The sequence below is a fragment of the Crinia signifera genome, chromosome 19 (genome assembly GCF_055691185.1).
Source record: "Crinia signifera chromosome 19, ASM5569118v1, whole genome shotgun sequence".
Classification (NCBI taxonomy): Eukaryota; Metazoa; Chordata; class Amphibia; order Anura; family Myobatrachidae; genus Crinia; species Crinia signifera.
In genome coordinates, this window is record NC_139226.1 from 20,404,704 (window position 1) to 20,421,483 (window position 16,780).

The 16,780-nt window shown below is 47.1% G+C and overlaps 1 protein-coding gene across 1 annotated transcript in view; it reads right to left on the reverse strand.

Moving 5' to 3' along the window:
• LOC146041463 (sialic acid-binding Ig-like lectin 12) overlaps positions 1-15,583 on the reverse strand; it is a 74,440-nt gene extending 58,857 nt beyond the window's left edge. Inside the window, exon 1 of the mRNA XM_083161440.1 lies at positions 15,166-15,583. Within this exon, the coding sequence (XP_083017566.1) occupies positions 15,166-15,583 (418 nt within the window). The remainder of the gene's footprint in view (positions 1-15,165) is intronic.
• Positions 15,584-16,780: the final 1,197 nt, after the last annotated feature.

Genomic DNA, 16,780 nt, shown 5'->3' on the forward strand with positions numbered 1-16,780 from the left:
GCCAGCAGGGTAATGCCACAGCCGGGGGGAGACTTTTTATACAAGTCCCCCCAGCCAAAGCATTCAGCCCTCTGACCGGTCAGCCTGGCCTGGGGGAGTGGGGACCCCCCCTCCAATTAAGGGGTCCCCCCTCCAGGACTTACCTGACCAGGCTGAAGCCTGGTGCTGTCCCCGGTGACCCTGTGCGGTGGTCACCGGGCTGATTGAAGTGTAAAAAAATAAAATAAAAACTATTGTCTTTTACTGTGGAACTATGAGTCCCAGCAAGCCTCCCCCGCATGCTGGGACTTGGAGAACCACAAGTCCCAGCATACGGAGCATTAAAGGGCCTGCTGGCACTTGTAGTTCCACAGTAATAAAAATTGTTAAATAAACACACTGACACATTAAAAATAAAACTTTATTACATCCAAAGCCCATACATACTGATACTTACCTATCTTGAGCCCGTCGGTAGGTCCCTGGGTCCGGGTCCGGTGCCTTGGGTCCGGGTCCGGTGCCTTGGTTCTGGGGCTGGTCCGGGGTCCGCGGCTCCAGGGCTGAAGAGTCCGGGGTCCTGGATCTGAAGAAATCCATGGGGGATCTGTGGAAGGAAATCCTACTCACCAGGTCCTCTGGCGAAGATCCCGTCATCTTCTCCGTCTCCGCCGTAGTCCACCGCATCAGCCGTCGGTACCCGATTGGACTGAGAGGCGCAGAGATGTTTAATCTTCCACGCCTCTCATCCGAATGATTCTATTGGACGCCTAGCGGCCAATCAGGAGCTGAGAAAGTTGGCTCATTCGGATGAGAGGCGCGGAAGATGAAACATCTCTGTGTGATTGGGTACTGGCGGCTAATGTCGTGGACTGCTGATCACACCGCCCGGCCAGGTCAGCACTCGCCGGCGCCGCCAGCTATTTAAAGCGTCAGGCGTCCCCCTGATGAGCGCTGCTGAACCCACCGCTCCCCCTTTCAGTCTGTATGCATATGCCTGTCAGGCGGGCAGGCATATGCATACAGGGAGGTCGGACGTGATCTTATGTGCTGGGACCGCACATCGGATCGGATCAGATGTCACACACCTGCGATTTTGGGCCGATTTCACCCGGTTATCGGCCCAAAGTGCCGAAATCGGATGAAATTGTCCCAAAATCACATAGTGTACGGGGCCTTTAGACCCAATACATGACAACCTAAATAGGATGGACCCAATGACCGTATACCCACACCTATAGCATCTATGTTTTTTACCAAATAATGTCAATGATTGGGGGCCATTTATTCCTGTGATGTCATATTTATGTCTGTCCTGTAGATTACTATTACTAGTATAACTTACATAGTAACATACTGTAGTACGTAAGGTTGAATAAAAACTTTCATCTATCAAGTTCTCTGGGAGAGGGCAGACAGCTCAGTGAAGCAGAGGGCGGAGCCGACCCTGGAAACGAAAAGGGGCGGTGCTGTGGTGGAGCTGCGGAGAGCTGACTTGTTTGGGGGCATGGCGAGAGCGATTTTAGCCACGTCTCTGCCTTGCAATGCCACTATTTCAGGCATTGCACTGCTGGGAGCAGAGCTAAAATGACACAATTCATCCACGGATCCCACCGCCGTGGGACGGTGCACAGGAGATGGGCGGCTCTGGTGAAGGGTTGGGAGGGGACATGATTTCGGGGACCCTCCCAGCCATTCCAGGAGGGTAGGCAACCCTGAGTTCAATCTGTTTGAACTAAAATTGAGAATTGTATATACAGTAGATGACAGACTTTGGTCAGCATTGACTACTTGTCACCAGTGATGTGTGGTGGTGGCTGTGAACACTTACCAGGCAGGGGAAAGGGAAGCATGCACATGGGGACATGGAACCGGGAGGAGGGTACAGAGGAGCCGGGTCACAGGGGAGGTCAGAGCCACAGCAGCACTGCCAGAAACTTAGATTAAGCGAGGGCTGCCAAAGCCAGAGAGTAGTTTGGAGGCTTACATTTTTGGGTTTGCAGGAAGGAGTTAATGACTGCTAGTTGTGTAAAGTTTGGTTTCAGTTCATTGGTAGCCTATGGGTGAGCATAGGGGCGTGAGCTTGGGAGAGGGGTATATAAACCGATCTTGACAGGAAGTACTTCCTCTTGCAGAAGTTTTTCAGCCTTGCTATAGTGCAGCCAGCTTCCTGAAGTTTTTCAACTGCAGCTAAGTTGCCAGTCTGTACTCCTTGTACTCCATCCCTGCCGCTCTGCTCCCCCTCCCCACTGCCTTATGGATGGCTTCCTACCTCCTCCAGTTCCTAAGTGCTGGACGTCCCCAGCCTTCTGTGCCCACCTGACCCTTGGTTCCCCCCACCCATGACACTCAGGTGCCTCCTCTGCCTCCCTGGCCCTGGAGCTGGCCTCCGGTATCCCCCTCACCCCTCACTTACCTGGGAGGGCACACTAGGGTTACCAACTCACCCCTATAATCTGGGACACATTTTAATTACACAGGTTCTGTGGCTGGCTTTCACATGGTTTTAAACTGCCACACCTCTAGTCTCCATTTCACCTGGTTTTAAACTGCCACAGAAACTGTGTAATTAATATGTGTCCCGGATAAAAGGGATGAGTTGGTAACCCTAGGGCACACCTCCCTCCGCAGCTGGACCCACACTGGGCACCCCCAGGTCTGGCCCAGCTCCAGGCAGCTCTGGGGTGTCCATCTGCCCCCGTCACCCAGTGATGATGAGCCACCTGGCGGGTCCCATGATGCGGGCAAGCACCAGGCGGGCTCCGCCGTGCTCCAGCGACTGACTGCAGCCTAGTTACTGCAATCGCTGCCTCCGGCGTGCAGTGATGACGCAGGCAGCGCCTCTTCCGGTGCCATGGCTAGGCCTGATCCCGGAACAGCCGGGTCGGGTTCTGGATCCCAGCCCCCACACCCCCAGCGCCTCAGACACCAGCCACCCTTGGGTGCCCTCAGACCTCCGGCGCAGGTCCAGCCCCTCCCCCCAGTATACAGTATCGGGGGTCCCACCCAGCCCTGGCATGGGCTAAGCTCTCCAGGGTCGGCCTTGCAGCAACCCCCCTTCCCCAGTGGTTCATTCCCCCATCTGGGTCTGAGGATTGGCATCTCCCCCTCGGCTGCCCCCCACGTGGGGCTGGCCACTTCTCTGCTGCAGTCACAAGCAGTGGCATTGGCCATGGCGCCAGCACCCACGCCCTTCACAGCCACTCCCATTTGGGGACAGGGGGCGGCAGGTTTGGGGTTCCCTCCCCCACCTCCCTTGGCATTTCTGGCCCAATGCAGGCCCCCGCAGGGTATGGTGGCCTTCAGCAGCAGGCTATGGGGTCGCAGGTAGCTAACAGATCAGAGTGGGGTAGCACGGCGGGAGCGCCTTTGCTGTCCCCTGCTGGGGTGGTACAGCTGCTCTCGTCCCAATACACGGTATCGCAACATCTACTATACCAGTGCGGCCATCTCTAGCCTTGACCCAGGGCTATGGTCAGGGCGACTGGTACCACCCCAGCATTTCGGTTTGGCAGGCTTATGCCTCACAGCAGCAGAAGTTACCCATCTCCATGACCCTGATGTTGGCCCCATTGCTTGCGACCCATTTTCCCTTGTCTTATGGGCCCGAGACCACTTGGTTCTTTAATGACCCGCAGGGTGTGCCTCTGTCACAGGCCTTTTTGGGTTACCCCTTTGGTGGTCTCACTGGGCCTTGGCAGCAGCAGACTTTGGGGCAGCAGCCTTTCGGGTCAGGGCAGCCAGAATTTAACGCTTACCCCCCCTGATTTTGTGGGGCATCCCCGTGGGTCCCTCCATATAGCATATCGGCTGGCAGCAGTGCCGCATTGGCGGCAATGCCTGCTGCTCCTTCCCTGCTCCAGTTATATGTGGGGCAGCCGCTGTGGTCCCTGGGGTATGCGGGTACTGCTGCTAGTAATTTAACATTTTCTTTTGTTCCCCCGGAAGGTTTACCAAGGTTGGCGCCAGGAGCCACTGAATCTCCACTGCTTAATACCGTACATGTTTCCACATCAGGGTCCCATCAGGGCGCCTGTGTAAGCTTAGGAAGTTAGTCGCGCGCAAGGTCACTAGGAAATTGGGGAAGGCTAACGCGCCTAAGAAGGCATCAGCTCCCAAGGAATCGCCTTTGCATGGGGAGATGGTCTACTGCTTGAACACCGCAGGGACTAGTGGTATGCGTAAAAGGGTCAGGGATAAGATTAGGTCCGGTAAATTTGTAGACGTACCTGTATTCACAATTACTGAGGATTGAAAGGCTGGGTTTGACACGGCTAAGAAGCCTGGTGGGATTGGTGAACATGCGTATCACAGCTTCCACCATTAGCTCAAGGGGTTTATGTTTTTTTCGTCCCGTTATCTGGATGAGAAGTCGGAGGAGCACCTCAATGTAGTCAAGTACATCTTCTTGATTAATGAGATGTTCTTGAAGTACAATGGATACTTCTGGAGGGACTACAACAATAAGTGTCATCATAATCAGGAGAGTAATACAGTCTTGCCTCTAGGTTTCAAGGACGTGGAGATTTGGCTGGAGGTCACCAGCCAGATCCCCACTGCCGAGTAACTAGTTAAGTAGCCCTTTCCTGAAAGAAGGAGTAGGAAAAAGAGTGGATAAACAGCGCACCAGTGATGAGAATCGATTGAAAAATGTATTAAGAACAATGCATCAATAAACAACAATTAATGGAAATAAAAATTAAAAAGCGGGGTAAAATTGTGTATACACTTGGTAGCGAGTAAATGAAATAGTATGGGGGTCCCCCTGCAGTTAGAAGAAACAAATGGAGAGTCCGTTCCTATGTTCCCCTGGACAAATCTGTAGATGTCATAGTTACCACCCTAGATGTTAACGGGATGTCCTCGACCGAGTGTCCACAGGTCGGCCCAAGATGGCACAAATTACCGACAATAAGTGGGTTGTAAATTGCTCGGATGCTCCCAGAAGGAAAGATGATGGATGGTGAGTTACCGGGAATGATCCTTCAGTTTGAAGCACGAGGAGACAATGTCCCAGGGTGTAAGAATTGTAGATCCAGGGGATGGTTCGGGCTGCAATCCAGAAGTTTTGTTGAGGGGGGGTTCCCCAGTAGCTTCTTGACGCGTTTCGCCACTCTTGGTGGCTTTATCAAAGGTGGGTAGCTGGGACCGTTCATGTTGGTCTTATATACCCCATATTCTAAATCACATGGCTTGTTAGCCACAGGTGTGGTGCAAATACTCACACTGAAATAGCAAATAAACTAAACATTTGAACAGGAGGCAAAACCTGATTTCAATAGATCAATCTATTAATACATAATAGTGCATGAAATGATGATAATAAACATCGTTTGGGCCCGTGTATAACGGGACCATATGTTAATTAGACATCCGTGGGCGTACATTGTGATCACTATCAGCTGTGTGTGTGATCCTGTGGTTTCCCGTTGTCTTGGAAACCTCTGTGCCGCTACGTATCACTTCTATTGTACAGCCGGCGTCTTTGTTGCTAGGCAACAATCCGTCTGGGCGGAAGTGATATGTCCTATACCCCGGACATAAACTAGCACGTTGCTAGGTAGCGTGGCGTGTAGCCGGAGGTTTGTCCGGCCGTTCTGTGATATGCTGCGGGCCGGGTCTCACACGTCGTCACGTAGATCATGTGACTACGTGCGTTAGGGCATACCCATATAGTAGAATGCATAGCGTTTTGGTTGCTAGGTTACCGCACACAGTTGACTGGATCACAATGGGTCTCATATTAATATATAACGTTTCCGGATATTTTTACACAGGAGCACAGTAAGTGGTTAAATAGAGGATCCAAGCTACTCTTAAAGAGACATTAATGGGTAAAATTCTACACAACATACAAACTATATATCGCTGCATTTACAGACATTTGACATTTGACATATTAAAAGGAAATCAGTAGTGGTATAACTCATAATCAATATATGGGGTATTCTGTTGCATATTACATACAGAGTACAAGGGAGAGACTATGTCCCATGATAGGTATGCATTATAAACGAGATCCAATGCGATACAGCTCATACAAAATATCAAGTCATGTGTTACATGTAGGGTATAGAAAAGGAGCTGTACCACATAAAGACTACTAATTTTATATCTTTTTTTGTTCTTTTTATATTCATATATTACTTTTTTTAAAATTATATTAAACTACAGGAAAAAAGAGGACACTGTATTCCAAAAGTAACAAGTGGTGGACTTAGAGAGGGTTTTTATATGTCTGGGAGAGGAGAAAAAAGGGGGAAGATCAAAAAAAGTTTTTTTGAGTGTAGCATTTTTCCTAAGGGCACTGTAAGTGCAGGTACTGGATAAATGCCAGCAAGCTAATAAATGTATATACTGACCTTTGTACTGAAAGAAGGGGTCTGCGCCCCCTTCAGCGAAAGGAAAGTGCTTCACGTACAATGACTCCAAGTGCACAAGAGGGGTGAGTCATTGGTTCCGACACACCTGCCAAGTGTGCGGACCCAGTCACCCTGCCACCCAGTCACCCTGCAAGTCTGCCCCTTCCGGTGCACCTGCAGACCGCTGTGAGCCCGCTGCCAGCTCTAAGTAAGGCCCGATCCCCCATTAGTGTACCTGCTATATCGCGGTGGTTGTCCCGATATCTGAATAGGCAGGATGCGTAATTGCCCCATGTTGTGAGACAGATGGTGGACATGGAGATAGCCTTGGGCCGCATTTGCGGACCTTTTGACTCCCAGCCTTTGCCCAATTTGTGCATTTCTCCACTAGGGGTGGTGCCCAAGGAGGTCCCAGGCAAGTTTTGGCTAATCCAGCACTTGTCTTATCTACACAGGCGATCCATGAATGACACCATTCCTACTGAATTCTGCTGTGTCCGTTACCAGCTTTTCGATGAGGACCTTTACCTAATCCAGGGTTTTGGTCCGGGTACCCTTTTGGCCAAACTGGATGTTGGGGGGGGGCGCTTTCAGAATGTTCCCATGTGGCCATCAAAGTTCTAGATACATCTCACGACGTATTGTACCCAACCCTATTTGAGATATAGGTATTAAGAACAAAGCTGTAGACGGTAAAGCTGATCTACACGACCTAGTCAGACCCCTTTTAAACAACCATGGAAAAAAATCCCTCCGATTCAGGGGTAGAGCCACTGCTAAAGATGTTTGTTGGTGCATACTAAACTCCCCTCCAATCTTCTCCCGCAAAACCATCACATCCTAATTAGGGATGCCAATCCCGAGGCATTTTTTCAATCCAGGAATTCGGGATTGAAAAATGCCCAATCCTAGAATTCCCGGGGTTGGCATCCCTAATACAAAAACCCGCCCCGGCCCCCCGCATATTTACTTACAGGTGTGGTGTGGCGGGGTGAGGGAGCTGGGCTGATGCAGCCTGGGCGTGAAGGCGGGAGGATGCAGCCTGGGTGGGTGGACGTCGGAAGATGGTACGGGGGTCCGGGAAGAGGCGAATGCAGGCTGTCTGGGTGGGTGAGCGGTCTCATGGAGCGCTGGGAGGTCAGCATGGTGCGCACAGGATGAGGCTGCTGTTGTGTGGCCTACGCAGCGTGACTTCTGACGTCGACACGCTGCGCAGTCTAATGCCAGGCGTCGTCTAATCCCGGGCGTCATCACGCTACAGTTTAATGCCAGCCAGTGTCTGAGAACCAGCTCAGACGCTGTTCGGCATTAGACTGCGCAAAGCCTGTGAAATCCTGGCGTTTTAGGGGCCAAATCCCGGGATCTCGACGATCCCGATCCTGGGATTGGCCACCCTAATCCTGCCGAGCGCAGCAAGTCACCATGCCCGGAGCGAGGGGCCATGGTGCACTTTTTCAGTGTCCATGTTGACAGTGACGACATTCAGGACAAATAAAAAGTGAGAAACCCATGCTAACCTTTTGACTGTCGACCTCTGTAATGTTGACCTACAGATGGGGCAGGTCCCATCCTTGCCGCCAGGCCGCCATGGCGGAGGTTCTGGCGCTCCGATATTCTTCTTGCGCCGGCGTCCGCCAAGGGGCGTGGGTTCACGCCATGCAATACAATCCGCCACCACTGGGTGGCTAATGCTCCATCAAGCTAGAGTCGGAGTGCTATACTGCAATGTGCCAATGGAAACCCGCCATTCGCCGTACGGAGCGCGCTTGCAGTATGAGACGCTCGTGCGTGATGAGCTGCTCATAGGAAATGAGACGCTCGTGCAAATGAGTCGCTCGTGAACATCGAAGGGCGCAAAAGGGCCGTGTACTGTAGTGTCATGATCCTACAGTATACAAGCATTTACCTTCACGTTCACGTAGCCGATGCTGAATATTTTGAACTGTTGGTACTGTGCATAATGTGTATGTCAATCGCCTCCTCCCTTTCCAGGGGAGGAGGGGGTTGACTTGACCTTAAATACAGTACAGTACATTACAGCGCTAATTCTTTAAAGGACCGTCTCAGACGCTGTGAGACGTACAATACAGTACAGTATAATTTAATGTAATGATTCTGTACGCAATGCAATGTAATTTTATTTATTAGTGTGTACACTATCTATAGAACAGTACAGCTTGCTGGACATAGCACAATAGTAGTAAAGTACTTTACTGTAGTACCCTGCCATAATAACAACTCAGACGCAAAAGCATCTCATTACTGGAACGTCTGTGCAACTGGGTCGCAAGAGCGTCCGTCAGAGACGCTCCTTCGTGTCAAACAAATGCAGCGCCTCTCCGCCCGCGTCAGCATGATCCACTCCTCCAAAGAGACAGAATCATGCTCGTGCCGGTGGTGTGAGAGAGGCGCTGACTAGGCTTGCCAGGGACAATAAATTATTTACTGTAGTTCCTGCGCTTCATGCACGCGCTGCAGCATAAATTTTACGCATGCGCAAAGAGGTTTTCAAAAGTGACATCTGGTGGATGATCACTGGTATTGCACTCATCCGGAGACGCCACGGCGAATCGCCAAGCATTTAAAATGTATTGCGATGGCGGGCGCCGTGGCCAGCCATCGCCAGCTGGCGAAACTCTCGCCATAGGTAGCCAAGATGGGACCTGCCCCATCTGTAATGCTTGTATCGACATAATGACCATGTGTACCTTAAGCCATGTCAACCTTTTCCTGTGTTGGCCTAAAGCCTGTCGACCTTCAGTGGTCAACCTAATGCATGTCGATCTTAGTTTGGTCAACCTAATAATCCACACCCGAGTGGAGATCGACTTCTGTGTGGGGTGTGATAGTGGTGTGGAAAACAAAAGGAAAAGTCCCAAGGCGCCACCTAGCACCTTCAGCCAGGCCTTCAAGAATAGGACCACCAACAAGTCCTTATATAGAGCAAATGTTAAAAGAAATCAGGCATACGGCGATGATGCTTTGTTCTTCCACAGTTGATAGATTTTTGATGGGGTTCTCTCGTAATCAGTTGAATATGTTAAAGAGAGAAACAAAAAAAAGGGGGATATAGGCCCTTATTCTGATCGGTGCGGCCGGATCCGAATATGCGGCCAGGACCGTGCGTGCGAAACCCCGCCTTCCATACGGATCGCCAACTCCGTCCGTACGCTGGCCGAACGGACCGCACATGTATTTTTCACGGAATACGCCTCCTCCATCTAAGGGAACCTCCCCCATCATTCGATGGTCGCAGACCATCGAATGCAGGACCGAGTGCTCCACCAGCTCCCGCAACCTCAGACCACACGGACATTTTTCCGTGCAAAAGCCGGGATCTGGGCTGCAGCTGACATCCGCTGATGTCATATGTCCGCCCCCTACACGTGCGTCACGGACGCATTACCATACGTACGCCCAGCGTTTGCATGGGAACGCCCATGAAACGCGGGGCGTATGCATATGGTAATGAGCCCAAATAGCCCTTCACGCCCCTCTCCACCCCCTGTTCGGAGTGTTCACATATCATGCAGGATTTGGCCGTACGCCCCACTCGCACATGCGCAGAGACGCCTCTGCACATGCGCAGACACAAAACATCGGCGGCCCGTACGCACGCGGATATATCCGCACCGACCAGAATAAGGGCCATAGTGTCTATCGATTCTTATTAAGACACACTCAGGGATAGAGATCAAGGGCCATGGAATGCGTACCCTCACTCACATAGAGAAGGATAGATACCCGTGTATAGAGGTTTCTTTATCAATGACGCCCCGTATTATACGTGTTGTTTTCCCTCCACTTGGTAAGTTTGTACACGTACCGTACTCACATCAAGTACGCTTTCAATACTCATATAAAGGTATCTTTAGATAACCAACGGTCTTCTTAATCAATTTCTCATGAGAACGAAGCTCCAATATGAATTCAGGAGAAGACACCAGATGGATATATCAAAGGAAAACAAAAATTGCAATGTGTAGAGGGTCTTTAAACCTGTTATAAAGTGATCTAGAGGGACCCAGAATGCGTACCTTCACTCACATGCAATAGAAAGATCCCACGTGCGTAAAGGTTTCTTTTATCAGGATCACACTTCGTGGTAGAAAGAACAATAATTCCCTCCACCGGTGGACTTATAAACGTACCATACTCACATGTAGTGCTTATGGATACCACATATAAGGGTATCTTTTAGGGTGCACGCTGGTCTTTTGGATATGCAAAACTCAAGCACATGGACTCCAATATAGGATTTATAAAAATAAAGAGAGGGTACCTCTCAGTATCAAATATTTATTTGTACATAAAAACAGGTGCATAGAAACAGCAAAGTAGTGACTGAAAGATGGAAAAATGAATGGCAGTACCTAGATCCGTGCAGTGGCCACATGCACCGGAACTCCACCATCCAATACAGTCACAGATTACAATGGTTGGCACCTCTCTCCACCGACGCGTTTCGATAGGTCCTCCTATCTTTGTCAAGGCTGGAGAGAGGTTCAACCTGTAGGGATATTTATACAGGTCATAATGAGCAATCCAATTAGGTATACGTGCACTTCCGCCGGAAGTGATGTCACGTTCCTAACATTCGTTCAGTTTGATCAATTATATTGTTATTACTGATCATGGGTGATTGGTTTTTAAGTCAATTCTCCCCAATATTAATGCAAGGTGATTTTATATAAGTAAAGCCCAAGATTTAGGTGGCTTTATCGGTGGAACGCATAAAGCAAATGGCGCTGGAACGCATTACGTACTTCCGGTTTTTAAACGGGTACGTTTTTCGTAATTTGCGTCCACTTTTTTATGTTGAAATCTGCATCATCTGTTAGGGCGCTGTTATGCCCTCTACTCACAGTGTGAATATCTCACTGCGAGATGCGGTCAATTCTACCGCTCATGCTAGATTCCGTTTGGAGCGCATTCCAACATGGCGCTGGAGCGCATATTCTATTTCCGGTCGTATACATTTGGAACGCACGGCCATTTGTATTATAGAACACATAGGTTCTTATGGTGTGCATATAAAGTGCATTAGTGTAATTTAGGATGTGCAAATTTAGCTAAAAAAAGTGCAAGTGCCTGTATATATCTCCCTTTACAAAAAATATATATATATAAAACCACACAAAAAACACATTATAAACACTAATTAGCATAAAAACATTTAAATGAACCACTTTAATTCAAAATCTACATTAAGGCCGTGAGGTGCTACAGTTTGCATGTTAAAGATCCACCTCATCTCTTTTTGTGCGAGGGTAGTATCTTTATTCTTATACCTCCAGTTATCCCTCACACTCTCTAGGCCCCAAAAGCCTTTTATATGTGCCGTAGAACATTGGTTAACCTCTTTGAAATGCAGTGAGAAGGGGTGATCGATATTCCCTTTTTTAATGTTTCTAATGTGTTCTGACCATCTCACTTTCAAAGTTCTAGTGGTTTTCCCAATATAGCATTTAGAACATGAGCACATAATCATATAAATGGTGTATTTAGTGGTCTTCTCTAGAGTTTTACGGACTGCCTCTATACCATCAGTGTGTTTAATAATGGTATAGAGGGATGTTACATCCGCTGTGACCAAGAATAGATGATCATCCCATTTTATACCTTTAAGTTTATTTAGTATGTCTTTAGTATCCTTAAGATGGGATTTATTGCACGTCACAAGGGGTTGTAAGTGGTGATCTATCTTATATGAGAGATTGGACGTGATGGAGTTGGTGCCTGCTATAATAGAGCGTCCTGGGGGATTGATTGTGGTTTTGTGGATTTTGGGTAAAAGGTATATCACAGGGACTGAGTAGTCTTCCTTTATTAAGAACTCGTAACAATCCTGATCAATAGTTTCTTTTGCTACATAGCCTTCTAGGAGTGTTTTCAAATTGGTGAGTATCTTGTTTGATGGGTCAACTTTCAACTTTTTATACGTTGAACCATCTTCAAGTTGTCTTAATACTTCTTCCACATATGCAGTTTTATTAAGGATTACCACCCCCCCGCCTTTATCTGCAGGCTTTATTATGATTTGTTCATTGGATTTTAGTGCCTTCAAGGCTTCTCGTTCGCCCATCGTCAAGTTATTCTTATGGACAGGGAGGGAGTCTTTTAACTGATTTAGTTCCTCATTTACAATTTTATGAAATGTTTCGAGGAAACAACCTTTAACATGTTTTGGATAAAATTTTGATGGTTTTTTAAACGGGTTTATTTCTTTTTCTTTTTCTATTGAAGTGGTCTCAGATTTTTGAGTAGCAAAAAATTTCTTTAGGGACAATCTCCTAATAAATTTTTGAACATCAATAAATAGATTGAAAAAATCAATCTGATTACTGGGGCAGAATTTGAGCCCCTTTTGAAGGACTGCTGTTTCATCCTTACTGAGAACATGAGAGCTCAAATTAAAGATTTTGGTGGAGGTAGTCTCAGGGTCATTTTCCTGGCTGAAATTTATTGTGGGATTTTTTCTTCTTTTTTCCCGTTTTCTTACTCCACCTCTTTTTCCCCGTTTTTTATGGTGGTGATTGGGTACTCTCGGCAGGATTTGTGTTAAACGTTCCTCCAGGGGATTCGGGTTCTGGATAAAAAATCCTCTCCCTCAGTATTCCCTTTCAGATGATCATATCTATTGCTAGATTGGTATCTGTTTGTCCAATCGTCTTGTTTCCCATTATAATAGGATTCCCTCGGTCTGTCTTTCTGTTCTCTTTGGTACACAGGTATTTATTTTCTTTTTTCCCAATCATAGATGGGCTTTGGATCGTTTGGAGGATTACGCCCTCTATAGTTCTGTTTAGGCCTAAATAGGGCCCTGGGTGTATTGGGGGCTCTCTTTGGACTATTGTAATTACCTCTAGGTTTTTGTATTGCCTGAGAGTAGGTTTTAGGTCTTACCACTCTGTTTAGCATAGGGGTGTTGGCTGGTGGCTCTGGACCGAGTCTCCCAGCTGCCACTTCCTGGCTATTATCAGGTTTGGGGACACTATCTCTTTTAAATTTTTTCAGTTTTTTTATCATGATTTCAGTCTCATTCTTTTTAATTCTAAATTTGATCTTTTCCTCCCATTCTTTGAACTCTTTTTGATCTTGAAATGGGTGTAGAAGGGGTTCTATATTTTTTATCTCAGTTTCTAGTTTGATTATCTCTCCCTTTCTTTCTTGGATAATTAAATCCATGAGTGAGAAGGAGCAAGATTTTATAATGGTCTCCCATTTGTTTTTAAAGGCATCTGATAGGTTTGTAAAAGCAGCTTGTTTGTTAATTTGTAAACCTTTAGGTATCATTTTAGCCATCAGATATTGTTCCAAGAACGTTACCTCCCACCAGATCCTATTTTCTTTCAATAAAGTATTCTCAAGTCTTTTCATCAGAGTATCTAAGGTTTCATCAACCATTTCTATAATGTCTGGTTTTTCAATTGAAAACACATTTGAGATTACATTTTGACGATTAATACTATGTGTGAACATGGTGTCTGCCTAGGACAATTTCAAGGTGATACAGATACAAATGGAAAACAAAAGGAAAAGTCCCAAGGCGCCACCTAGCACCTTCATCTAGGCCTTCAAGAATAGGACCACCAACAAGTCCTTATATAGAGCAAATGTTAAAAGAAATCAGGCATACCGCGCTGACACTTTGTTCTTCCACAGTTGATAGATTTTTGATGGGGTTCTTTCGTAATCAGTTGAATATGTTAAAGAGAGAATCAAAAAAAAAGGGGGATATAGTGTCTATCGATTCTTATTAAGACACACTCAGGGATAGAGATCAAGGGCCATGGAATGCGTACCCTCACTCACATAGAGAAGGATAGATACCCGTGTATAGAGGTTTCTTTATCAATGACGCCCTGTATTATACGTGTTGTTTTCCCTCCACCTGGTAAGTTTGTACACGTACCGTACTCACATCAAGTACGCTTTCAATACTCATATAAAGGTATCTTTAGCCTTGACAAAGATAGGAGGACCTATCGAAACGCGTCGGTGGAGAGAGGTGCCAACCATTGTAATCTGTGACTGTATTGGATGGTGGAGTTCCGGTGCATGTGGCCACTGCACGGATCTAGGTACTGCCATTCATTTTTCCATCTTTCAGTCACTACTTTGCTGTTTCTATGCACCTGTTTTTATGTACAAATAAATATTTGATACTGAGAGGTACCCTCTCTTTATTTTTATAAATCCTATATTGGAGTCCATGTGCTTGAGTTTTGCATATCCAAAAGACCAGCGTGCACCCTAAAAGATACCCTTATATGTGGTATCCATAAGCACTACATGTGAGTATGGTACGTTTATAAGTCCACCGGTGGAGGGAATTATTGTTCTTTCTACCACGAAGTGTGATCCTGATAAAAGAAACCTTTACGCACGTGGGATCTTTCTATTGCATGTGAGTGAAGGTACGCATTCTGGGTCCCTCTAGATCACTTTATAACAGGTTTAAAGACCCTCTACACATTGCAATTTTTGTTTTCCTTTGATATATCCATCTGGTGTCTTCTCCTGAATTCATATTGGAGCTTCGTTCTCATGAGAAATTGATTAAGAAGACTGTTGGTTATCTAAAGATACCTTTATATGAGTATTGAAAGCGTACTTGATGTGAGTACGGTACGTGTACAAACTTACCAGGTGGAGGGAAAACAACACGTATAATACGGGGCGTCATTGTGATAGTGGTGTATTCTCAGGTTACATATTGGGGTAGAACTAATACACACTGTATGAGCATTTGGGTAAAACTGTATTCATTCAATATCATTCATATACTGTACATTCACAGAGGGTAAACAGAAGCAATGCTCACCTGTAACTGTCACATATACTGACTGCTGATAGTTATATTTGACTGTACTGCTTGGGGATTCTTCAAACCTGAAATAATACCTCCCGGTGTCTTCTTTCCCAGCACCAGTTATTGTCAGCGTGCAGTCTCCAGTATCCGGATTTCCGGTCAGACGGAAGTTTGGTTTTACCCCAGGAGTATTTCTGTCATTAGAGGCTACAATCACATGGTCACTTGTCTTCCAGTATCCTGTGGAATGTCTGAATGTTCTCCGCTGGTCAGTAGTAAAAGTACAGGGGATGGTGACACACTGACCCTCCTCTACTGTGACATAATCACTCAGCTGGATGGAATAAACAGGTTCCTGACACGTGGTACCTGTGGGGAGATGCACGGACTGGTTACTCACATACTGATGTACAGCACAATATACATGCATACCTCCCAACTGTCCTGTTTTTCTCAGGACAGTCACGATTTTTGGGACTGTCCCACACGACATGCGAATGCCAGTGTCCAATGGCGGGGGGGCAGGGGGAGTTTAGTTCAGAGTCTCCCTTGTCACTCACTGCTTTACATATACACAGCCTCTATTCACTGGGAGAGAGTCACAGATGGCAGGGCCATGCCCCCACACCTTCAAAAACGGTGCGTGGCCTCGCAGGAAGTGTCACGATTTTAGACCCTACCCCTGAACATGAGGCCATGCCCCATTACTAATATCAGCTTCTGCATTTTACAGACAAGTAGACCACTGAAGGCCGACATGGCTTAAGTCAACACATGAATTAGGTCATAGTGGCTAAGGTCGACATGGTTGGAAGGTCGACACAAGCATTAGGTCGACAATGGGAAGGTCGGCATTTTCACATGTCTTTGTCCCTAATGTTTACATAGTTTAAGTGCACCGCGGCCCCTCACATGACTCGTTACGCTCGCCATGCTTCGGGCGCGGTGCCTCGCTACGCTCAGCACACTGTTCTGTTCTCCCACAATGCTGTAGTGGGTGGTAGGGTATGTAATACCACCTGTCGACACATGTCGGCTCAAAAAAGAACATGGAAAACTTTTGACTGTCAACCTTCCCATAGTCAAACTAATGCTTGTGTCGACATTTCAACCCTGTCGACCTTAGCCATGTTGCCCTATTTCAAATGTCAACCTAAGCCATGTCGACCTTCAGTGGACGACCCCATGCATGTGGACCTAAATATGGTCGACCTATTGACCATATACCCCGTACAGACGGGATACGGGCACTAGGTCGACAAGCATTAAGGTCAACATGACTGAAGGTCGACATGCAGGGATGTCGACATGAAGGAAGGTGGACAATGGATAGGTCGACAGGTCATTAGGTCGACACAAGCATTAAGCCGACATGGGGAAGGTCAACAGTCAAAAGGTTGACATGGGGTTTTTCACTATTTATTTGTACTGACATGTGCCGACAGGTGGTATTTAATGCCCTACCATCCACTAGGGCGTAGAGGGAGAATAACATAGTGTGCCGAGCGCAGTGAGCCATGCGAGGGGACAATGTGTTATGTTTCAGTGTCCATGTCGACTGTGTAGAAATTCAGGCCAGTCATATCGAACTTCCTGCATGTCGACGTTCAGTCACATCGACCTTAAT